We start from the raw sequence: 24993 nt of genomic DNA on the forward strand, positions 1-24993 counted from the left end.
TCTGAATATTTCATGGGTGTTTCCTGGTGCCGGCCCGACGCCATGATTTCAAATCTAATTTTTAGCCACAGTCGGATGCTGGCACACAATCAGCCGGCCGCGAGCGGCTGCTGCTGGGCGCTCGTTTGACATCGCAGAGCGTAATTCTCGTTCTCTGGTCCCGCGCCATGCACACGACTTGGACTTGTTCATAAATACTAATTGAATTGTCCCAGGAATAGAAGATGTAATTTTGAAGTTAAGTGAGATTTCTTTTCATCCGGCCATCGCGGCACAATAATGGGTCACCAGGCCGTGATTTGCATTGATGGAGTAATGCAGCTGGTGGGTGAATTGTTACAACTTAACAATTGAATAGCAATTTTTTTTCATTACCATAGTGGTGTAACCATTGTTACAGTGAGGTCTTATAATGAAACAAATTACTTGGTGTGAGTGAAGGAAGCCTTTTAGAAGGTGTGTGTGATGTTGATTTTACACAATGTCTAATTTCGATAAACAGAGTCAAACATTATAATGACCTCTTTGGGAAGATTTTTAGCTTTTCCTGTAAAACATGTAGAGAGGCTTTTTGTGGAACCTGAATTAAGGCTCTGTGTTGTTGTCCTTGGCTTAAATGTGGTGAATAATTAAATATCAAATATGTTTAGGTTCACGCAGGGGCATGAAGTCACTGCTGCCCCTCAGCTGATCCTAGGCTCTGAGCTGTTCACACTGTTCACACAACAGCCAACGTTTTTAACACCCAGATTAACACATCTAATGGACTCAGTTCCCACCAGCTCCCTGTGAACCAAGCATCCTTTAAACTATACCAAAATGATACACATTGTTAGTTTTGTGTCTGTGTTCAATACAAGTATTTGCATATAATGTATTTTTTTTAATGTATCACTTGTTGGATTTTGTTTATTATTACAATGATTTACTTTGTGTTTTATCAAGAAGGCCACAGTACTTTATTGTACTGTTTCCATTCCAGGTTACTGGCATGTCGGCTTCAGTTGAGCTGTTTTGACTCACTATGCGTCTCATTTGTAAAACTGTACATTCATCTGAACTTCACACAAAGAAAACAGCAAATTCTTACTTTTGAAAAGCAGAAATCAGCATATTCCCTTATATATTCATAAAAACCTCATTCATAAAACATCTGTTAAAGGATTATTTGAAAGAAATATTTATATTCATGGGAAGGCTGATCTTCATGGCTTCCAACAACAAGGGCACACTGATAATAAAAATACTTGTTGATGTTGACCAGAGAACCTATATCACGCGGGACATCATAGCCACTGATGGGGGAAACCGAAGCACCTCCGTGGAGCTGTCTGTCACCATCACCAACGTGAAGAACCAGCCTCCGCAGTGGGATAAGGAGAGCTACAGCGTTGTCATCCCTGAGAACACCGCCAGAGACACTCCGATAGCGGTACGTGTCCGGGTTCCTCTCAAAGCGGGTATTATTTACATTCTCCACCGTAGCTTTTCTCAGTACTGGAGAAATCAGCTTAAATGTTTGTTTGCCGGGCTCCCTGGATTAGCGCGCCATCTGAATGTTATTCAGACACTTTTGTTCCTTTGTGCTGGAAATCCACCTTCAGAAGCACGTCAGCGCGCGGGAAAACAGTGGATGTGCTTAAGTTCGATACTGTAGAAGACGACTGACGTTGGATTTGGTGTGCTGGGCTAATTAAAGCCATTCAAATTGTTCCTTTGATATGAAAATGATACAGCTGTCAATTTGAAGAGCGCAACAAATTTCCCAAGGTCTTCACAGTGGGACTGACTTTGAAATAAGAGGGTTGCGTCAGGGCCCAGACAACAAGTCGGACTCTTCTCCTATAGCAGTCTTTAGTTTCATCAGTGATCACTAATAATTATGATTTAACATAATCTGTGTGCCGTTCAGGCTGCTGTCTTCTCGCTGAAAAGCATAGCTCTAGGTTTGAATGAGTCTAGACATTAATTGCTGCTGTTAGATTAGCATAAAGAGGAAAAGGCTGGAGAATCACCGTGTCTACAGTGTAAAAAGAAGCCCAGCAGCAGCTGTAGAGTCTCCCCATTTCCAGTGGTTATGCTAAGCTAAGCACTTTGCTCTGCAGCTCTGGCTCACAGGAGAAGCAGGAAGCAATGGGAACAGATTAGCATGTTATGTTCTACTTGGTTGACGGTCAAATTGATTTTTTTTTCTCCTCTTTAAATGGAGTCAGGCTAACAGCCTCCCTCAGCCCCAGTCTTCTCTGTAATTGCGCTGATTTCTAATTCCTTGCATCTGTCGTCGCTGATCTGTTCTCGCTCCGTTCAGACGATCAAAGCGACTTCGCATCTGGGCGACCCGAGGGTGACGTACAACCTGGAGGACGGGATGGTTCCTGAAACCAACATGCCGGTGCGCTTCTATCTGTCTCCGAACCGTGAGGACGGCTCTGCCTCCATCCTGGTGTCGGAGCCGCTGGACTACGAGACCACGCCGTATTTCTCTCTGCGGGTCCGAGCGCAGAACGTGGCCCCGGTTCCTCTCGCAGCTTTCACCACTGTTTATGTCAATGTCACAGGTATCATTTCTTCTGCCTCCATTATCTGTTTATGGCTGTGAAATCAACATGATGTAATCTGATGTTATGATATTGTTTAAGTTTTTTATCAGAACCAATTGTGTCTTTAATAATGATCAGCTTCACCATTCTGCTGAGTGATAATTACATGTATTATTAGTATGTTGTTTTTAATACATTGGTTTATTCGTTATGTAATCGTTATATAACTGCAGTCTTTTTGGTCGTTAAGTTTAACGTGTAGGCGGAAAAGTCCAATAATCGGAAAATTGGAGTGAGACAGAAAATCGAAACTTCTAAATGTGTAATGAGTGTGACAGCTTTGATCTGAAAGAATGTATTACTGTATCTAATTACTGGAAACGAGCGCATGCCCACCTTGTTTCTACTTCTGCCTTTGCTCCTAAGACGTCAACGACAACGTGCCGTTCTTCACCTCCTCCATCTACGAGGCCTCGGTGACGGAGGGCGCGCAGACGGGGACGCTCGTCCTCCAGGTCTCGGCGCACGACAAGGACCTGGGTCTGAACGGGGAGGTGTGTGCCGACGGGCTTCGTTCTTGTTAAACCACCCGCCTCGCGCTAAAGGAAACATACGCCACCGCGTCCGCATGATTGACTGTGACACTACACATGGGATAGCACATCGATCCTGCTCGTAATAAGATGACAGAATTTGGGAGTATAATAGAGAGCTCTTGACATTTTCACGGCTTCAAACCCTTCCTTCTCCCTATTTTCTGCAGGTTATTGCTTAAAACGGTAACTTCACTTTTAAATTCCCTGTGCGCCGCAGATCACTTACTCCCTGCTAAGTGACAGCAGCGGCGATCACCATCTGTTCCGCGTTGACCCAGAACACGGCAACATCTACACAGAAGCCGTGTTCGACCGCGAGGCCCGCAGCTCCTACTTGTTGGAGGTTCAGTCGGAGGACGGCCAGGAGTCGGCTCGACCCGGCAAGAACAAGCAGCCCAACTCAGGTGAGAAATGATGAGGGCTCTCATGTTGACACAAGGCTCGCTCGTGTGCTGTGATACTGCTGGTGAATTTAAATGCTGCTTCGTTTCATTAACAGTATCGTAACCTCGGGTTAGACTCATTACCGCTCGCTTATCTGAGTCGGGGGCTTCAGATTTAGTGTTTCCCTGATACAGACGGTGGGAGTTATATTTCATTTGAGCTCTTTTTTAATGGACTATATAAGTTAGCTGACTCAACTTTGAAGTGACCTCTGCTGCCGCGTCCTGTTCATAAAAACACAGCGCTGCTCGGTCGGCGAGAGCCTACAGGGTAATAGTGAAAACTCAAGTACGAGCTGTGCTTCCTTTGTGCGCTGTGTTTTAAACAGGCTGCAGCAGCATTACATCGCATTCGTTTACACCTAGGGAGTGACTTTGTAAAGTGAATCTTAATTTGATTCATTCCACCGCCATGACCAGACAGCCTCACTCTCTCATCCATGTGAAAACAGCTCAGAGATTTCTTGGCCCTCTTTTTCGTCTTGCAACCTTTTTTTTTTTTTTTTTTTTTAATTTTCCTCCGTTTTTAATTTGTGCTGTTCATTATTTAACCAGCACGGACTCTGCCTGTTTACCGTGCTCTCTTCGTGACATTCTGGCAGTCCCCCAAACCTCGCTTTGTATCTAGATTGAGGGCGTAAGACGTCCCTGTAGCGAAATAGGTCTTTCGCCAGCGTTCGTAATGGGAGCATTGGAGATATAGGGTGACGTTTTGGAGCAGCAAAGCCTCCTCTCCTGGTTCGCCGGGGCTGCTTAGCATTTGCAATGAGCCTCTGCCGTGTCTTGCGCAACGTATCTCCCGCATCCAGAAGCGCCGGCGTCTCCTCTGCAAACATTACCTGTCTCTGCGTCTCCCTTGGGGAAACGCCGGGGGGAAGAATAAAATGTAAAAACAAGCCGTGGAAATAGGGCCACCTTCCACGAGCGGCTGCAGCTCGATATTAACATGTCACCCGTGCGCTCTTTGAGCAGATAATTTACTCTTTCTAACTAAAGGAATAAACAGCATAATGAGGGGGGGCAGATAAGACATAAACACTTGTCATCTTATAAATATTTAACCTTCCCAATGGAAAGGTTCTTAATCTAGTCTCAAAAAACAGCACCCTGTTGAAGAGGTTTAGCCCCATTGCTGTAATTCTGTCTGTAGATTCTGTTACCACTGTTAAACCAATAAACTCCTGACAAAATGAATAATTTATGTAATTTACAGCGCATCTTTTGTGAGAAATGTTTTGTCTGATTTCCATGTCAATGAGGCGCATTGCGTCGGGTTAAGTGCCTCTTCCCCACTAAACAATGACAATGAATTGTAGAATCAATAAACAGATGGATGGAGACAAACGCAGCTAACTGTGTGTGTGTGTGTGTGTGTGTGTGTGTGTGTGTGTGTGTGTGTGTGTGTGTGTGTGTGTGTGTGTGTGTGTGTGTGTGTGTGTGTGTGTGTGTGCGTGTGTGTGTGCGTGTGTGCGCGTCTGCCACCCTGTCATTCACGCAGACACGGCCTATGTGAGGGTTTTCATCAGCGACGTCAACGACAACAAGCCCGTGTTCGCTCAGCGCCTCTATGAAGTCGGCGTCGACGAGAATGCAGATGTGGGCCAGGCTGTTGTCACCGTTAGCGCTAATGACGAGGATGAAGGTACGCCTGATGAGGCGGTACACTGGGGGAGGGGAGGGGGGGCCCTGAGAGATTCTACTGATGCCACTTCCTAGAAATAAAGGTCAAAGAAGGTACTCAAGCGGAGCCAATATAAAGTTCTCGTGAACTACTTTGAAACTTTCCAGCAAACATAGGAGATGCTGTTTGCATCCTGCACCAGACGCTCTTAAAATAACAGAGATATCATGGCAGTCTACGAGTCGCTGAGTTTCGTGCCAAGTAGACACTTTTCTGCAGGATGGCCTGCATTTGTATCAGTATGCATAAAGTGACCCCGTGGGCACTCTCTCTCCCCAATCTAGGTTGAACAGCTCTGCTGAAATCAGGCAGTCGGCTAGATTTAGCAGTAGCCATTTGAGTACTTAGCGATGCACCGCGGCGCATATGTTCCAAAAAGAACGACACGCTCCTACACAGTAGGTGGGCGGGATTTAAGCAATAAAGCAGTTGCTCATCCTCTGTACTGCAGTAGTTTAAGATCCCCTTTATCAGGCATGTTTGGGTCCGTTAATCAAGTATTTACGGTGAGTGGGGAGGGGGAGGGGGCGGCTTAGGCCCAGCTGCAGAACTAATGATGAATAGCTCCAGACGAAGAACAGCCCCCCACGTTGAGGATGCAACACGGTTGCACTCATGCCTGAGAGGCCACGCTCAATCTGTCTTGTTTAATAACTCCATCCTGGGCTTGTCTGATGTAAGCCTACCAGATCTCAGTGGGAGGCAGGGAGCACTTTGTTGGCAAGGCTTGTGTTAATAGTGCAGATTAGTGTATTTAAATGGGATTGTAGCTACTTTAACCCAACAGGATGATTGAAAGCAAAGGCCGAACATTCCGGGAGATTATCTTATCTATTCCAGTGTTAAACCGCTGGATTGGACGGTCTCCATGGAGACAAAGCAGATGCGTTCCGATATTGACTTCTTTTTTTACTCAACTACATCCCCCACCCCCGCCTAGACCGCAAAAGCATCCCCTTGAGGAAACTATCAATGTGCATTACACCGTTTTCACTCTCAAGCCCCATTTTACTTTTCTTGCTTGGCTTTTTTTTAATTTGTATCTGATTAAAGCCGAGGAAACGAGGTGCAAAGTTTCCGTTTAATTAAGTCATCAAAGCAAGAGAGGGGGATACATGAAAATCTACTAATGGTCCGGTCTTGAAGGAAATGAGATGTTACCTTTGTTTGTATGTCTTTCTTTTCTGCCAGAAATCTTCCACAGGTTCACCTACTGAAATCTTGTTACAACCTTTACTTCCTCTAGATGGTCAAGTTCATCCAATCCACCTGTGGTTCACCTTCACATCTCACCAGTGTCTCTGTGTTGGTTTTGTAACAGGGGCCAACGCCAAGCTGCGCTACCAGATAACATCTGGCAACAAGGGCGGCGTCTTTGACATAGAGCCAGAAGTGGGCACCATCTTTATTGCACAACCGCTGGACTATGAGCAGCAGAAGAGATACAAGTTACTCGTCCTCGCATCCGACGGGAAGTGGGAGGACTACGCCGCTGTGGTGGTCACGGTGGTCAACAAGAACGACGAGGCGCCCGTGTTCTCCATGAACGAATACTATGGCTCTGTCACAGAGGAGCTGGACGGGTCGCCCGTGTTCGTGCTACAGGTGGGAGGCTTGAGACGCTTCGTCTATCTAGCACTTTTTCCTTTCATTTCCTTTCAGTTTACACTTTACAATTTGAAAAATTATGGAATCATCTTTCCTGTGGATCTTGCGTGGGGAAATTCAGCAGGAAGGCTGTCAGACCCACTCTCACCCGGTGCAAGAAACAAGCCTGATCAGAGCTCACTGCTTTAATTTAGCCGGTCAGGAAGAAATTCAAGCACTTAAATGAGCTGTCTAAAGGAATTCCAAAGCAAAGAATGTGATTTGCTGAGTAAAAAGACACGAGAGAAGGCAATAATGTGGCTTTGGCTAAGTGCCTGACTGTTCATCTTCTTCTTCTTCTACAGGTGACTGCCACTGACCCGGACAAAGACGCGGACCAGGGCGCCATCCGTTATTCCATCCACGGTCAAGGTGCGGAGTCACATTTCATGATCAATGACATCACAGGAGAGATGTATGCCCAGCGCACCATGGACCGGGAGGAGCGTGCCGTGTGGCGCTTTGTTGTTATGGCAACAGACGAAGAAGGCGAAGGACTAACCGGCTTCACGGATGTTATTATCAATGTGTGGGACATCAATGACAATGCCCCCACCTTCGCGTGCGCGCCTGATAATTGCCATAGTAGCGTGGCAGAGAACTCCCCTCCCGGAACGTTTGTTGTGGAAATGACAGCAGTAGACCTTGACGACGCAGCTGTAGGTCAGAATGCAATCCTTACCTACCGAATTACTGAGAATGCACCCACTGTAAACAAAGCAGACCTTTTTACTATTGATTCCAGCACGGGCACCATATCTGTGGCCGCAGAGGGTCTGGATCGGGAGGTGGCCGACAGCCATCGGCTGATAGTGGAGGCCCGGGACGGGGGAGGTATGACGGGTACCGCTACTGTCACCGTACTAGTAACAGACATCAACGACCACATTCCGAAGTTTAAGACGAGCCGGTGTGGGGCCCGTGTGCCGGAGAACGCTAACGTAGACGCCGCCGTTCTGGAACTGAGCGCCGTGGACCCCGACACCGGCACGTACGGGCAGCTGACCTTCAGCGTGGTGGCCGGAGACCCGGAGCAGCAGTTCTACGTGGTCAGCCGCCGGCTGGAGCAGACGGGCACTCTGAAACTCAAGGAGAAGCTGGACTATGAGAAGCCAGGGGAGCAAAGGTTTAACCTCACCATCAAAGTGGAGGACTCGGACTTCTCCAGCCTCATCCACTGTGTGATTTTAGTGGACGACGAGAACGATAACGCCCCCGCCTTTGCGCAGAGCTCCTACACGCTCTCCCCTGTGCCTGAGGATGTAACTGTAAGTACCAGCGTCACTCAGGTTGTGGCCACTGACTCGGACTCGGGCCAGAACGGGGAGGTTTCGTACAGCATCCTCCCTCAGTCTGACCCATATGGACATTTCACAGTCAGCCAAGCTGGCGTGGTCACAGTTGCCAGGACGCTGGATAGGGAGACGGTTGCGGGTTATGAGCTGGTTGTCATGGCAACTGACCGGGGCGCCCCGGCGCTGACTGGCAGCGTCACGGTCCACTTGCAGCTGCTAGATGTGAACGACAACGGCCCGGAGCTGGAGGCGGCGTACACCCCGATCCTGTGGGAAAACAGCCCGGCGCCTCAAGTGGTCTGGCTCAACAGGACCTCCACTCTGCTCCGCGTTGTGGACAGAGACTCCCCCGAGCACGGGCCCCCCTTCCTCCTCTCCCTGCCCTCGCTCTTCTCCGCCAGCTTCCACCTGCAGGACCACGGCAACGGCTCCGCCACGCTCACCGCCCTGCGGCGGTTCGACAGGGAGAGGCAGAGCGTGCTCCACCTGCCGGTGATCATGAGCGACGGCGGCGAGCCGCCGATGACGGCCACCGGCACCCTCACCATCACCATCGGGGACCAGAACGATAACGCCCATCAGGCCGGGGAGAAAGACGTCTATGTGCACAGCCAAAGGGGTGAGATGCTCGCTTCCCCTCATTTCATTCTCTTTGCCCCCCTGTTGTCACAACAGAGGTTTTCACTGCAGGCAGAGCTTGAGTGAAGAGGGAAGAGGGGAGTCTACGGCTTAAGGGAAAACTTTTCAATCCCTTACCTACTCGGTGTAGTCTGGAATTCATAATTCCTCCTACATTCACCCGTGTTTTGTTATGGTAATGTCATTGTTGAGTCGTTTAACAACCCCTCAGCACATTCTTCCTTTGCCAGCCATACGCCTAAAGCTCATCTGAACATCAAATTATGATAAGGATCATGAATCCTTTTTCCGCCCTGTTTCATTCACTTCGCCCCCCAGGTAAGTTCGTTAGGTGTGCTGGTTCGTTATTGTTTTGATTGCACATGCGGTTACATGGCACTTTTGGTAATTGTAGAAAACAGGAGTGCTGTGACTCATTCAGGCTGCCATTGTTTACCCAGCTGCAGTACTCTGGCACTGCAGGTCGATAATAACATAATCCATACCGAGATAGCCCTGCTTCCTTGAGCTCCATGCTGTCTGAAGTGGAGCACAGAGAGCCTATTCATTCCAGCGGTGGGGCTCCACAGTTATGAGCATAATAAGTAGAACAGAACACAAGAATGCAAGATAAGGGGAAGAGGGGGACAAAAAGATAAGTGTTGGCATCAGCAGATTCAGTCCAGACGGAATCAACGTGTGTGTGTGTGTGTGTGTGTGTGTGTGTGTGTGTGTGTGTGTGTGTGTGTGTGTGTGTGTGTGTGTGTGTGTGTGTGTGTGTGTGTGTGTGTGTGTGTGTGTGTGTGTGTGTGTGTGTGTGTGTGTGTGTGTGTGTGTGTGTGTGTTTACTTTGAACAGGAAGGATGGGGAATGCAGCACTTGGGAAGGTGTACGCCCCAGATCCTGATGACTGGGACAACAAGACCTACACGCTGGAGACGAGCGCAGCCAAGTAAGAGCTCACGGCTAGATTTGTTTAAAGACGTTATTTCGGGGGGGGCACCCTGGTTTACGAATCTGCAGCCAAAGTACAGTAAGAGACTTTAATCACAGGCATCAACAGTTACCGTATTCGTCTGTTCTGGAAAATGCAGTGAGATTCAAAGAGTCTCCATCCACCTTCCGCCTGTGTGACGTGGTCATAATGAAACACCCTGTGTGAGCACGTCTGACTCCAGCGAGGACCTTGTGCAGCTATTCATTATTCACACCATCAAAATCAGATTAGACATATGAAATGCACATTTTTTTTATTATCCATAAAACAAATTGTGACAGTTACCATGACAACCACCACAAGCCTTTATGAGCTCTTTGTGAGCCAAAGAGTGATTTTTTCCCGACTTTTTGTTCTTTGTGGCAGTTTTTAGTTTTTTTTTTGTATTTTGTAAAGTAAATTTGCATTTGCCGCTGGAGGAGAACCAGGTACCGCTGACCGCCTCTGTTCTTGTCTGAGCTGCCATCTGTCAGGTGTTTCTCCTTTGAACAAGAGCTCGGAAACAAAAGGATACTTGTCTTCTTTTTTTCCCTTTCTCTCATCTTCCTGCTACGCAGTCTCCTCCTGACTCACATCTTCTCTGCTTCTTCTTTTTTTCTTTTAGATACTTCAGCCTGAATGAGAGCTCAGGAGTGCTGACTATCCAACAGAACACACCGGCAGGCAGCTACTGGCTCAGGGTGCTGGTGTCTGACGGGGTGTGGCCCGATGTGATGTCAGGCGTCAGGGTTCATGTCAGGGAGCTGGAGGAGAAGGCCGTCTTGTCATCTGCCTCATTGCGCCTGACAGGTACCGTAATGCCGGCACAATCGCTGACTCCTCTAATGACACAAGCACTGTTCATTTGGAATCACTTGGATGCCTGCAGCCTCTGCAGGTGGATGATTATTGCTGTGAATCATTTTGCCATTAATGTCTCTACATGACCCTCAGAACTATTAGTAAAAAAATATTGAGTAAAATAGTTTTTCAATAGGATTCCCTGTCTCGGTCCCAGTCATCCTCCACAATCTAGAAAGCTTGCTCTTTGTTTCCGCTGTTGTTGTTAAAATCCTCTCTTTTGAAGCTAATGTTGAAAGAGACAGCATCTGCCACAGGCATGAATAAATTGGTACTTTTCATTGAATGATTATCAGGTTGTCAATCCAGTTAATGCTGAAATAATGGGCTGTCAGGACAGAGTTTTATACTTGCATTATTTAACATTTCTAAGCATTGTAGAGCCGCTATTCACGCCGCGCAGTGCTAATAGTTTCCTTTCGTGTTATTATTATTCCTCCACACTCTGAAGTTTCCGTCGGAGCGTTCATTTTTTCTGTCAGTCTCTCTCCGAGCAAATCAGAGGCATAAAGGTCAATTTGGAAGTGTCAGGTAAAGTCCTTGACATTTAAGAAGTCGTTTGGCGAGCGCATATTATGGATGCCTCCGACTGCAAGTCATTATCATTTTGGGAGGCTTGAAGATGAATACTTACATCTCCCAGATGTTATTGGAAGGTGGTGCCGCCAATGTGATTGATTGGCCTGTTGCTGAAGTTTTATGTAGAAGGCCGTTCTTCAAAACCTCAAACCTATTATAATATTACGTATAAATCACTCTCGCTTAGCCGCGTCCCCTCGTGGCAGATGCAGCAAGGACCGGGATCGATAGGTTACCCCTCGCGCTAATGCACCGAGGAGCCCGCCGGACTTTGATCGGCTCCGTCGCTGCCATTGACGGGTCCTCTTTGTCTCCTCCAGGCGTTACCGCGAGGGATTTCATCGACCCGCGCTCCGTCGACGGGAGGAGTCGGCTGGAGGCGCTCTGGGACTTCCTGTCCGAGGCCCTGTCCGTCAGGCCGGAGCGCGTCAACGTCTTCAGCGTGGCGGACCGAGAGGCGGGGGCCGTGGACGTCCATTTCTACGTGCTCGCCGACAACGGCTACCTGCGCCCGGAAAAGCTGCACGCCGTCCTCGCCGCACACAAAAAGAAGGTATGTGAACCTGTCTGATAGATAGAAATCAATGCTCATATATTAAACAATGCACTTGGGAGCTTGGGGGGGGGCGATAACAGGCCTTTTTATCTGCCCTGTTATTTTTACACCAACTTTCAGTCTGTTTACTGCCCGGCCCTGTCATGTCTCTTGGTCTCCCCCATTTATTAGTTGCCTGCGTCCCACCTCCTGTTTATTTCCTTCCTACGATGTCTGGCTCGCACATGGTTTTAAATCGCCTGTCATAAAACATAATGCATGTGTGTATTAGATCTCGCCATCCTTTTTTCGCTATCTTCCTAAATGCTCCTCGTTACGCCGCTGGCACGCGCAGTAGGCTCATCCTCCTCCCCGTCTCCTCGCAGCTGCAGTCGCTGCTGCGCGTGAACGTGAGCCAGGTGCAAGTGGACGAGTGCGCGCGCCGCGACTGCGGGCCGTCCGGCGGCTGCTCCACGCAGCTGAGCGTCGGCGACGAGCCCACGCTGGTGGACGCGGGGGTCCTGTCCCTGGTGTCGGTGCGGGCCACGTCCGTGGCCGTGTGCGGCTGCGCTGCGAGGGAGGTGACCCACCGGCCCTGCTCCTCCTACGCCAGCAACCCCTGCCTCAATGGGGGGACGTGCGTGGACACCCAGGGTGGATACAGGTGAGGGGGGGTCTCACTGACTTATTGTAGAAGAGACGACTCGGGAATTTGCCCAAAAGTTGTAATTATGCCTAAAAATGTATTTCACCTGCTACTTGACCTACTGCAACTTCCTGGAGCTGCTCTGCTGCGTTTTCTGCTGAATATTGAGTGGCAGCAGATTTCAAAAGGCTTCAGAGGCAAAAGCAATGCCCACGTGTCTGTAAACAGAACAGCATGTGTCTATAGATTTATAGCCTCGTGCGAAAGATTTGAAAGTTCTGGTCCTCTTTGCAGAACTTAACGGGGAATATTCCACACGGCCAATCTTTCAAGGTCATTCACCGGTACTTTGAATATTAACCCTAAATGTTAATAAACGTCTGCAGTCCGAAGCCAGAGCTTCACCTCTGAATGAAATACTCTCTGCAGGAGTCGCCCAAGAAGCCGCATGCAGTTTTTCATACTCGCACTAATGCCCAGATTAAATAAATATAGGGCAAAGGGATTAGTACAGTTCTGCTCCCCCTCTTTGCAACTTCACAAAATCTCATTCGCCATTTACGGAACATGAACATGCAAGCGCAGTCCTTTTTCTCTCGTATGTCTTGAATTATCTCCAGCATTAGATCTGCAGACTCGCGACTGTGGGAAGAAAGCCTGCCCGTACAGTACGCGTGCCCCCGTGTGAATGCAGCCTAACCATAAAGAATTCAATTTCTTTCCTCTGTCCTGTGTTGAAGAAGCCCAACAGCCAGTCTCAGACAGCGGCCAATCAGATGTTGTCAGTCAGAAGTGAGAGAAAAATATGCCCCGCACTTCTGTGGATTGGCATCGCTCTCGTGAATCACACCCCGGCGCGGTGAGAGAGCGAGGCGCGATGCCTGGCGTACGTGCATATGTATGCGGACGGCTGCGCCGGGGCTAAGCCGGCACTTTCGCCGCGTGCGGATCAGTATTCCCCACGTGTGTGTTGCCTCTCTGCAGAATAAACAGCAATGGGGGAGAAACGGCCCCTCACGGCCTCAGCGCACATTCCTTTCCTCGTACGCCGTGTGGAAATAGATGGCTTTGACATTATCAGCAGAGCCAGCTTGTCTCACGTTCCTGCGGTGGATGGGGGTTGGGGGGGGGGGGCAGTATGAGATCAACCGGTCTTTTCCAGTGATCGAACATCCCCGCTCGCATCGGAGGCACAATGCACTGTTGCGTGATCGCTACAATGTTTAGCATTAGCATCTCAAACACAAACGCACTAAAGAGAGGCATAGAAACCCATTTAGTTTTTAGTCTCCACATGTGCGGCGATCCTAAACACTCAGTCTCTAATCCCAGTAGATAAGTACAAGCGGAGGCAGTTGCACAGATATCAACTAGAGTGTGTAATACCTTAAGAAAGAGAAGGGGGGACGGTTGGGGTTAATTGAAAAAAGTCCAGGAAATCAGCGGCGAAGGAAAGCGAAAGAACTAGAATTAATTATGGTCGAACAATGGAGATTTAATGTGTGGAGCGGGGACGGTCTCCAGAGGGTCCAGCACGGGCAGCTGTGACAGATAAAAGAATAGACACGAGCGACGTGGTGTTCGCGGCTAATTGATTTAACGTACGGCCGAATATCCAGCGGGCCGGTGTCGGAACTGCCGCAGAAAAGTCAAAACGCTGTGGACGTTTGTCAAATCCGGCGGCGCCGGCTGTTTGCGTTCCCGCGTCACGCCTTTATTTTCCCCACTATCTCCCGCCGCTGTGCTACAGGTGCCGCTGCCCCCCGCGGTTCCAGGGGCCGGACTGTCAGCAGACGGGACTCAGTTTCCTTGGCAACGGCTATGCCTGGTTTCCCCCCACGAGGCCCTGCTTCGATAGCCATCTCTCGCTGGAGTTCATGACGGAGGAGAGTGACGGGCTGCTCCTCTACGTGGGCCCACTGGCCACTCTTCTGCCTGGGGACACAGAGGACTACATGGCCATAGGTAAAGAGCCTGGGTAATTAGATGTGCACCGAGGGGCGTCTGGGCCATTACTGCGCTAAAATGGGGTTTAATTACTGGCTGGTACCTAATCAGATCTATGAAGCGAATTTTGTTCGCTAGTGTACAGGGGACTAATGTTGATACTTGTACATTTATGATAATTCCATAAAGGACATGATGTTGGAACATTTGGAAAATGAAATGGGTAAGTGGGTGCTGGTGGTGATAGAAAGGTGTCAGTAGTGTAGTGAGGCTCACATCATCAACAATCAGGCTTTGACTGTTCCTGGGTAATCACCAGTTCTCCCTGTAACCGGTACTTGATGTGAAGTGAACCTTCAACTGATCACATGTACTTGTTTCTTGTTCCTGTTTACGTCTGGCGTCATTCATATTCATAGCCACTAACCGACTGTGTTGCGTTGTCACGTTGCGTCTTTTGTTCACACTGTATGTTTGTTTTGAGGTGAGACTTTTTCATATGTCCCCTGGGTCTTTTCCCATGTGTTCTCAAAGCTGTTATTTGCATCTTGCCAGCTTTATCTCCTTTTGCAGCGCATTTCATCACTGTTGTTTTTCACCTCGCCTGCGCTTTCTCTATGTGCAAGCAAGTGAAGCGCTTTTTTTTCCCATTCCACAGAGCTATATAAGTTGCACCACAGGTTTCTGTTGGGATCGTTCCATTTGAGCCTAATAACAGTTTGTTCTCTCCTCAGAGCTAATTGGTGGGACACCCAGTCTGAAAATCAACCACGGCTCGGGCACACTGGTCCTCCAGTTAACGAAGAGGTTGGCTGACGGACAGTGGCATCGCCTCGATGTGAGGAGCAACAGTAAAGTAAGAGGAGCTGGTTCGTGATGGTGGCTCCAGGGCCAGTATTTAGCAGCACATGCAGCAACGATGACCTCTGTTCAACCTTTCCCTATTTAAAGACCGTGCGTCTTACTCTGGATCGATGCTCCAGTGCGATGGTCATGGAGATGGAAGGCGTCGACTCATGGACATTGCTAGACGACCGCTCCTCCTGTGAAATCCAAGGGGTCACGCCCAACCGAGACAAGTAAGTGGAGTCATTTAATGAACCGAGCCCAAGAGTCGTCTGGTACCTCTGAATCCCAGCGGAGCCCACTTGGCTGGTGAGACCTCCAGTTCGAAACCACCCGATAAATAACAATATGCTTTTAAAGAAGTTCATATTTGTGGTGGAAGTAGCCAACAATTAGGGTTTAGAGATCCTCCGGGGCTGTTTGTGTGGTTACAAACTACTAATCTGTTTGGTTTCTCTGCGTTCACAGTTTTGAAAACTCAAAGCGAGCGTGGCCTGTAGGGACAGCGTGTAAATGTCTCACGCTCCCACAGGGGTAAACAATCCTCCACAGAGCATTAGCGGTGGCACTAGCAGCGGCGCGCAAGGTGTTAAAAAGTGAAAATGAATTCAGTGCTTGCACACAGACACGCAGCGCGATGCCACAGTGGATGTACTTATTTATTCTAATCAGGGAACAAGCCTCCATGAACAGTGTGTCAACAAACAGGCAATTGTTGTTGTTACATATTTAATAAACCAAACAATAGCTTCACTGAAAGAAAAGAAACATGTAATACTACTTTAGTTTACTATGTAACGTCAGTTTTAATTGTGATTGTTCGTTTGCATTAACTAATGTTCAAGGGGCTGGTTTCTTTTTGTTAATGATGCTAATTTGATATACAGTAATAACCACACGCACAGCCACAACACCCTGAATAACGGCTCCCAGTGAAGGTGGGTCTGCAAAATTAGCATAACCAACATCAGATCCACAAAAACATTAGAAACATTAGCACTACTGTCCCATTTTTTTTCGAAGTAATACTTAAAAAGAACCAATGTTCCCTCAAAGCTCTCTCAGCATTAAACAGCATATTAAACAAAAGTGCATAGTCTTACAGTTCCTCTTGAGTAAATAGCATCTAAAATTGTGTTTATGTACAAGCTGCATCATTTATCAAAATCAAATCAGATGGTGACTCAGGCTGTTTTAGGCTCACACTGTTCAATTTCTTTATGTAGCAGGCTGTTCTCTCTGGAGGGAGGAAACTGTTGATCAAATCCCAGATATAAAATGCCAACTAATCTTTCTGACTGTGAGTGTGTACATAATCAGATTTGGCTTTGCCGCGGCTGAGTTTGTTTTATGCCACCGACGGCTCGGTTTGTCACTCGGGTCATTGTTTGTTCTGTAAATTTAACACCCAACCTGAAGCGTGACATGTATGGAACGCTTCGACTGTTGCATTATTTATAGTTTTGACTATCATGAACCTTTTACTGTTTCAATTTTCAGGTGATTTAAATGAAAGTCTTAATTCCTAATGCAAATTGGTGAAGTAGATTCAAAAAAGTAAACAATAATGATGATGACCATAGAAATATGCTGGTTAATGGGCTGAAACGGTGACTGAACACACTCTGTGATGTATCAGCTGCTGTCTGGAGAGTTTCAGTTCTGACGAGAGGCGCTGCTGCTGAATCTGTATGTGTGCGTGATTTCAGTCAGATGTAATTTACCCATCATGCATTTACTTTCGAGATAGGTTGGAAAAGAGAAATACATTCATATTAGTTGTCAAGACGCCGCAAAAGCGATGACAGCCTCGGCAGGAGTAGAATAAAGTCACAAATTTAAACCTCTGCAGTTTGTGTGATGTGTGTGAGAGGTCTGCTTTGAATGTTGACCTTGAGAACTTACATACTGTGCATTCACCAGGCTTGTTTTTTTTTCTCCCTGTGTTCACATTGCTCTCTGTTTACTTGTGCATTGAGGATCGCTCTTCTTTCCTAGGTATCTGAATGGAAGTCATGTATTGCAGCTCGGAGGGGTCAACGAGAACATATCATATGAATACCCACAGCTGCAGCACAAACACTACACCGGATGTATAAGGAACCTGGTTGTGGACAGCAAGGTATGGGGCAAGAATAGCTATGAGGGCTGTTAGCTGACTCCAGACAGTATATACAGTATGTACCTGTAGCCATCAATGTGGATCAGGTGCCAAATGCCTCCACCTACAGTAAATGTGACTCCCACTGTCTTCCTTTCTGGTCAAGTTCTCTCTCATTACCTCAACTTTGGCATCTGGATTCCACATGTACTTATTTGTTTAGTCTAATTATGGGGTTCATGCTGTTTCCATGCGCTTTTATTGCTTCTTAATTCTTAAGACGCTCTGGAAGACGGATTTAAATTGCAAAGGCAGTGAAATCGCAGCACACAAATACAGCTTAACAAGAGACAGTTTCCCCTGCTGGGTGGTTCTTAAAGGTGCCCTGTAGAGATTTGTCATAAACATATTTTTTTGTTTAATTCGGGTGATTCTAACCAGAACACATGCCCTGAATCTACGAGGGGGAAAAAACACAGTGAAGGCATCTTCATAAAACATTAGTCAAGCTACTGTAGTTGTACTGTAGCTTTCTGGACTGACCTGATTCAGGTGGAATTATAATGAACCGCTGCTCGCGATGGACACTCTCTGGGCATTTTTGTGCATGTTTGTCCTCATGCATATGTTTCACACACAGACCTCATAAAAGCACTGCTCCAAAGCATTTGTTCTCAGTAGTGTAGGAGTGTGTGTGATTTCAAAATCTGCAAGCAATGAACTGGGAAATAACCTGAGAAATCATACCTGTTGGAGTCAGTGTAAACATGAGCATCAAATGGAAACTTTATTTATTTACTTATATGTCTATCATCCACAAACATGATTAAAATTCCCACTCAAGTACAAATTAAACATTGTATGTATAGTAAGCAAGGTGAGATACAACATCGTGAAGGGACTTAACCACAGGAGCCTTTAAGCTGAGAAACCAACAGATCAGTCGGCAGTTATTCAGGTCACTTGACTTTGTTGAGACTGATGGAGTCAGAGTCGTCCCAAGGCAGCAGGCCCTTGTTAGCTGTTCAGTCTTTGAAAGCTGCCCAGTTACAGTGAATGAGGACTTAGTTCATTCATCCGTGTCCGGTTCTGGTCGCAGACCTTCACATCTCGCCGTGTCTGCACCTCCGGGTTGGATTTCAGGTCCTCTGGCAGATACTGTATTTCCTGTTTTCTTTCCTGGGAACAGGCGTGTGTATATCACAGCTGATAGCTAGTAGCTAATAACGGGCTGGATGTTGCTAACGTTGCTGTGTCCATGGTAACATCTGGCACAGAAGATCAGAAAGTTGCCCAGTGGATGGTTCCAGCCCATCACCTCAGAAAACACGAAACATGAGTAGGAGGAGGAGGAAAACTAACCAAAACAACACACAAGGAGAGAAGCTGGAATGCTAGAAAAGTTCTACAGTATGTGTCAGAAAGCCTTTTATTTCGCTCCCCTCCTTTGAATCCCACTTTCCGTCTTCCCTCCGTTCAGCTCTACGACCTCGGCTCCCCCGTTGAGTCCTCGGACACGGCGCCGGGCTGCTCGGCCACAGACGACCAGTGCCCCGGCGCCGAGCAGGCTCCTTCCTGCGGCAGAGCGGGCCGTTGTGATGGCGAGCGGGGGTCCTTCGGGTGCCCGTGTGAGCCGGGGTTTACGGGGCCGCGGTGTGACCAAGGTAGGCACGCGGAAGTGGTTTGAATCCGGTTTGTTTTGGGAAAGTACTGTGGGAAATTCCTAACAATTAGCTTTGACAGAAGCTAATTGCCGACGGGTCTCTCTGTTTTCCGTTGACAAGTGGCCCCCGAGTTCTCCTTCGACGGACGCAGCCATGTTCAGTTCCAGCCCCTGTGGCCCCTCTCGGCGCGGCAGACCAGGGTCCAGGCCGGGGTCCGGACGCGGGCCGCCGCCGGCGTGCTCCTCGCCCTCCTCTCCCAGGAGCAGAGCGAGTACCTGCGCCTGGAGGTGAGTCACGCCGCTCCCTCGTTGTCTTGTGAGTCTTCAACGTGACGAGAGCGGAGCAGACAATGATTGCAGCGAACGCCTGTCAAGCCGAGAGTGAGTAATATCAGGGTTGGAGACATATGGGTGGTTACTGAGTGGGCCGGTGATTGGCACATGCATGTTCTCGACAAGGTCTTTCAGTAAGTCGGAACACAGTCGCTACTGAGAGGCTGCTATTTTAAAATTAGTCTTTCTCGAAGGTTATTTCCATCGGTGGATCCCGTTTCGAGCGAAGTTGGACGTGGCCAGTGAGCACGCGGCGGTGGCGGCGGCGCGGTAGCTCAAGGGCAGCGCGCTCCCCGTTGAAGGTCAGATCCTCCGGTCGAGTGGAGCGCAATCCTCCGCCACTCGGCCCCTTTGTCACTGTACAGAAGCCCCTGTGATGGAGTGGATGTGAAGCCGCGGCACCCGGACGTGGACGCTCGTCTCGGCTGTGGTGTAACCGGCTCTTCAGACCACAGGAGGAGAAACAGCGTGCCCCCCCCCCCACCCCGTTGCAGCCCCACAGTGACAGACAAAGCAGAAGGCTGTAGCCGTTCGCGAGGCTTCTCTCCGCGGGTGAAGGGGTGAGCTGTGTAAGGCTGCATCTGATGTCTGTCCGTGGCGGCACACTGAGGCGCTTTCGGCCCGGTCGTCTCCGAGCTCTTAGAAACACTTGAGCACAAGCATGCTGTGTTTGCCCACAACAAGCCCCAATTTAAAGGCCCGTCTCTCCCCTTTTTCTTTGGAGTAGATACGGGATGGAACGCATGCTGAATAAATAACACAAAGGTTACCAGGGGCTGGCTGGGAATAAACAGCGTGCAGCTTTCCAAGGAGTGCGGTGTCTCTGTAAAGAAAACATTTATCTAATGCGATCTGTGAGGGATTTTCTTCCAGAGCTGATGTCATGGAGCAGTTTGTCAAAAACCACTAATCCTCAACAACAGTAAAACTCCGAAAACAGCTTTTCTCTTTCTTATTTTAAACTTAAAACTGAGTCGTGAGTGAAAAGTGCTTGATGAATTGACTTAAACATTTGGTGCGTGATGGCGAGTGCATCCATCTCTCGGGAGATGAAACTGTGTAGTCTGTATAATCAGGTTTTTCCCCAGTATTGATTGAGTCTTTTGTCCTCTGCTCATTTTTGTTGTGGACTTCAGGGCAGGAGGAGGTAAAGGTGAAAGCATGGTCAGCTTTTACTGTGTGTGTGTGTGTGTGTGTGTGTGTGTGTGTGTGTGTGTGTGTGTGTGTGTGTGTGTGTGTGTGTGTGTGTGTGTGTGTGTGATGCTCATGCTGAGGGACCAATAGTTAACGCACGCCGAGCTGAGTGTGAATTATGCTGCCCCACCGTTTCCAATTAAGGTTTAGACATGTACAAGCTGCCGTTGTGAGGGCCCCTCATTGGTTCAGTCCATTGTGCTCGCTCATCCCTAACTGCTAAAGATAATTGTTGTTCCCACTACACCTTCCTTCCGGGGACGACTCCACGCGTCTGCGGGGCAGCGTGCTGTCGCCGAGCATCGCGGCTGCAAAATTGGCAAATTAATTTGTAGCACTGAAATTCCCCGCTTCCTGACAGGATCAGCGCGTGGATCGCGTGCCCGGTAGCTGCTGTAGGTTTTATAGCGATCCTGCCGGGCTCACCCTTTGCTGCCTTTACCTCGCCTTGGGATCCGGCCCACTTCTCATAACGCTGTTACGCTGGAGATCTGTTCTCGCTCATCACCGCAGCGCAATATGGCAGGAGTCGAGGTCCGTGAGCGTTGCATATGCGTCGCCTCCTCTTAACAGTTTGATGCAGGAGGCTTGAAATCCACACTAAGGCAAACAGTATGTTGTTAGTGCATGTGTTGACAACAAGGACTCGCTTGATTTACAGAGCAAAGATCTCCAGCTGGAGAGAGATTCTCTGCGCATCCAATAAGTTAATTGTGTGTTTAGAGGCTTCGCCTGCGTGGTTCAGCGTTTCTCCGCCCGCGTCTCTCAGGTTCTTCAGGGGCTGCTGGCCGTTTTCTACAACCTCGGCGACGGGGACCACAACGTCACGCTGCCGCACCTGCGCCTGGATGACGGAGACTGGCACGAGGTGGAGCTGGATCGTTACGACAGGGAGTTCACCCTGCGACTGGACGGGGGCGGCGGGCGGCGGGAGGTCACGGCCGCGCCCGGGAGGGGCGTGGAGCTCATCATCGACCCGGCGGCGGTGATGCTCGGAAACTCCTTCCCGTCGGGACACAACCGGAGCTTCCTCGGTGGGTGGCTGCTCGTGCGTTTTGAAGGGATGCGAGCGAAGGGACAAGATAAGATAAACGACCGAAAGGATAAATTAACTGTGTCGGAAAGGAAAAACAGGTCAATTTGCAAATAGACGATTTGTCAGAAAGCATTTAAACAACTGGACACATACAGTAAATGATTCAGTGCTTTCTCCCACCAGTTACTGATGCTTTCACATCTGACCCAAAGGTGTTTTGATCCCTTAGCTGAGATGAGAGGAAGTGTGTCATTAAAGCTGATCTGTGTTTAAATGATGTGCTTCCCACAGAGCGAGAAACGAGTCAGCACAGAAAATATCCCGCAAAAAAAAAAAGCTAGAAATCAGAAGTTGGTGCTGACATCGTAGCCTGGGGCTGTTTACGCGTGTTGTGTGTGAGGTGCAGGGGAGCTGGCGTGTTCACCCGTCGTCAGGTGTGTCAGCGAGTCGGTTGTGTGTGTGGTGCGTCAGGGCCAACGTCTCTGTTCGTGAGTCGAAACCCCCGCCGCGGCACCAATGTGCACTTAAAGAACGTTGCCGGAGGGCTGGTGTCTTGCTGCATCTCTGCACCGTGAGCTCGGCCTTTTATTTCCTCTGCCCCCCCCTCCTTTGCACCAGGTTGCCTGCGAGACGTGAGGTTCAACGGCCGCCCCGTCCCGCTGGACCCGGAGCCGGAGCCGACGTCGGAGGAGCTCCAGGTGGTCACCTCGCAGGGCGTCTCCGCGGGCTGCTCCTCGGACGCCTGCAGGAAGCATCACTGCGCCCCCCCCCTCGTCTGCGTGGACCTCTGGAGACAACACGAGTGCAGGTGCTGCAGATACAACGAGATAAATAACCCCGCGCGTTAATGAGGCCCAACAGTTGGCAGGAACATTGTGTATACATTCACACACATGCTGCTCATCCAGAGTCAGGAAACACGCACCCACTGCTATGCACATGGTAAAATTAGCAACACCAGCACTTAACACTGCACCGATAAATAATACATTGCAATAAATTAATAATGCAGTCATTTTGAATGAAAGGTTGAATGTACATCAGTCAAATGTACAGGCCTCCACAAAAATAGAGTCAGTGAAGAGTGATCATCTGCGAGTAAATGGCAGGTGCAGTGGTCCGGAAATATCAAATGCCAAGTGGAACAACCAAAGAAGCCTGACATTATCTTTCAAAGATGGATAAACACGTCAGCGGTAATAATGTTGACTTTTGTTTTATGTCGTATTTTGTGACCAAAATAGGAGTCTGAAGCGCTTCACTAACGGTAATCACGTCCTACAGCAGTCGTTTAAGCATCTAAGGAGATAAGGCGACGACGTCTCAGTTACCGGTGTATCTGGCAAATGTGTAGTTTTACTGTTTGGTTTTTGGACTTTTGCCGCCGAAAATAATGCCAAAACCCACTGAGCTGTAACTGGTCACGACGGAGTTGGTCGACGAAAGCGTTTAGCAGCAAAGAGCGAGATAGTTCCCCCGAAGAGTGTGGAAAAACAAAGCGGAATGAAAGTAACTAATGGGCGTTTTGTAACATGAATGGAAACGTAATGAAGCAGTTTGCTGCAATGTGCGGTGTTTGTAGGCAGGAAAATGTAAATTTGGAAGAAAAAAACTTGGATTCAAAAGCTTTGCTAATGTTTTTGCCTCATTAATAACAATTGGTGGTGGGTTGCCAGGTTGGGATGCTATGGCTCCATGGCTTTAGATTAGAGCCTGACAAACAGTGACGCTGATAATTATAAGGGCTGTAATAAATGAGCGTGCTGGTAACTGCACCTACTGTACTGATCATTTTGTCATCAGTGATGAACATGAACGTCACGTGCTGCAATCTGTCTTATTTAGAGGCGCAGCTAACTAACACACAGATGAAAACGTTCCAAAAGCAAACGCATTAACGTCAAATACATATTCATTACTGCATGAAAGGGGAACACACTTAAAACCAGAGAGTCCACCAGATGGCGGCTGGGCTGAGTTCAACCATGTGTCTAATTCGCTGTGTACCTGAGTGAAGCTGTCAGAGACTCAGAGTCTCTGCGAACCCAGTTTGGAGCCCATCACCGGTTGAACATCCCATATCCTGTGATTGCAGCACAGCCTCAGGACATAAAACCCAGAGTGAAGCAGTGGCACGGGGGATTTTGTACATATATACTAAGCCACTACCATTGTAAAGCCAATCTGCGCTTCCTGCAGCACGCTTGACCCTCTGACCCTCGAAAAGCATATCTTTAAATCCGACCCACGCGCCGGGACGCCTGCGGGGATGTTTTTTTTCTTTTTAACCACAGTCCGCCCGGTCTCATCCAGCGCCGCCTCCTGTCTCTCGCTCCCAGGTGCCCGCCAGGCCACCTGACCAGGGAGGGCGCCGCCGGCACGGCGTGCGTCTACACGCTGTGCGCCGGCCGCCCGTGCCGCCACGGCACCTGTGTGGCCCACTCGCCGTCCCGCTACACGTGCCGCTGCAGCGAGGGCTACAGGGGGCGCCACTGCGAGGTCACGCTCGCCATGTTCCACGACGAGGACGGCGCCAGCCTGAGCCTCAGCTCCATGTTCGCCATCAGCATCTGCGTCATGGCCTTCCTAGGTAGCTACGTGGACTATGTCATGTTCTACCTGTGGTGACCACGCCGCCATCGCTGTTTCCCTTCGTCTCTCGCTGTCTTTATATTCATCGCATTGATTCTCACCCCGGTTCTGCTTTCTTGTCCATTTCACGGCATTGTTTTTCCATTATGTCTGGTTTTATCTGTAACATCCAGTGTTTTATTTGTGTTCCCGCCCATGTTTGCGCCCGTGAAATCTATTCATACACATCCCTCGTAGCTGTATTGATCTCTTGAGTTGTGCCTGGATGCGGTTGCTCCATGGGAGGTTGTTGGAGGGAGGCGGGAGACAAAAGCGGGGAGGGAGGCGGCGCACGTCTTAATTTGTGAGTCACATGGAGGCTGTAAAAGTCTCAGGGGAAATGGGGAGTTTCTTTATGTGTTTTTCTGTATTTCTCATCACGTCTGTGTCCCCTGTCTCTTCCAATGTTGCGCTCTGACTTCAGAAGTCAATTTAACTCTCAGCCTTATTTTTTATCTGTCCAACTTATTTTATATCCCACCATCCACTCATTTTACTCCCTCGATGTGTTTTTTTCCTTTCTTTTCTGTGTACATTTCTGTTTTCCCAGTTCTACCAAATGTGTCCGTATTGTGCACTTTATGGCTGTGTACAGTGTGTAGAACTGTGCATTACACACACACACACACACACACACACACACACACACACACACACACACACACACACACACACACACACACACACACACAAACCTCCAAAGTACAGAAAAGTAATTCTGTGTTTATTGTAAGGGTTACTCCAGGTTAAGGACTTTTTCAGCCAGTGAAGTTGCGGATGAAATGCCTACAAGCGAGAGCTGATACGTTTATGTTGACAGGCCGG

The 24993-nt window shown here is 48.7% G+C and overlaps 1 protein-coding gene across 3 annotated transcripts in view; it reads left to right on the plus strand.

Moving 5' to 3' along the window:
- The window catches only part of LOC114857563 (neural-cadherin-like), a 71418-nt gene that overhangs the window by 40120 nt on the left and 6305 nt on the right, over positions 1–24993 (plus strand). For 2 of the 3 annotated variants that reach the window (XM_029154145.3, XM_029154143.2), the window contains exons 12-31: positions 1265–1432; positions 2309–2558; positions 2967–3094; positions 3354–3540; positions 5078–5221; positions 6582–6865; positions 7213–8821; positions 9679–9772; positions 10422–10606; positions 11557–11789; positions 12158–12435; positions 14168–14382; positions 15099–15220; positions 15316–15443; positions 17209–17332; positions 18792–18975; positions 19096–19262; positions 21271–21535; positions 22156–22345; positions 23877–24127. In XM_029154145.3, the coding sequence (XP_029009978.1) occupies positions 1265–1432; positions 2309–2558; positions 2967–3094; positions 3354–3540; positions 5078–5221; positions 6582–6865; positions 7213–8821; positions 9679–9772; positions 10422–10606; positions 11557–11789; positions 12158–12435; positions 14168–14382; positions 15099–15220; positions 15316–15443; positions 17209–17332; positions 18792–18975; positions 19096–19262; positions 21271–21535; positions 22156–22345; positions 23877–24127 (5206 nt within the window). The remainder of the gene's footprint in view (positions 1–1264; positions 1433–2308; positions 2559–2966; positions 3095–3353; positions 3541–5077; positions 5222–6581; positions 6866–7212; positions 8822–9678; positions 9773–10421; positions 10607–11556; positions 11790–12157; positions 12436–14167; positions 14383–15098; positions 15221–15315; positions 15444–17208; positions 17333–18791; positions 18976–19095; positions 19263–21270; positions 21536–22155; positions 22346–23876; positions 24128–24993) is intronic. The other variant, XM_055509605.1, reaches the window with a different exon arrangement.

Source organism: Betta splendens, chromosome 6 (assembly GCF_900634795.4).
Source record: "Betta splendens chromosome 6, fBetSpl5.4, whole genome shotgun sequence".
In the NCBI taxonomy this organism is placed as follows: Eukaryota; Metazoa; Chordata; class Actinopteri; order Anabantiformes; family Osphronemidae; genus Betta; species Betta splendens.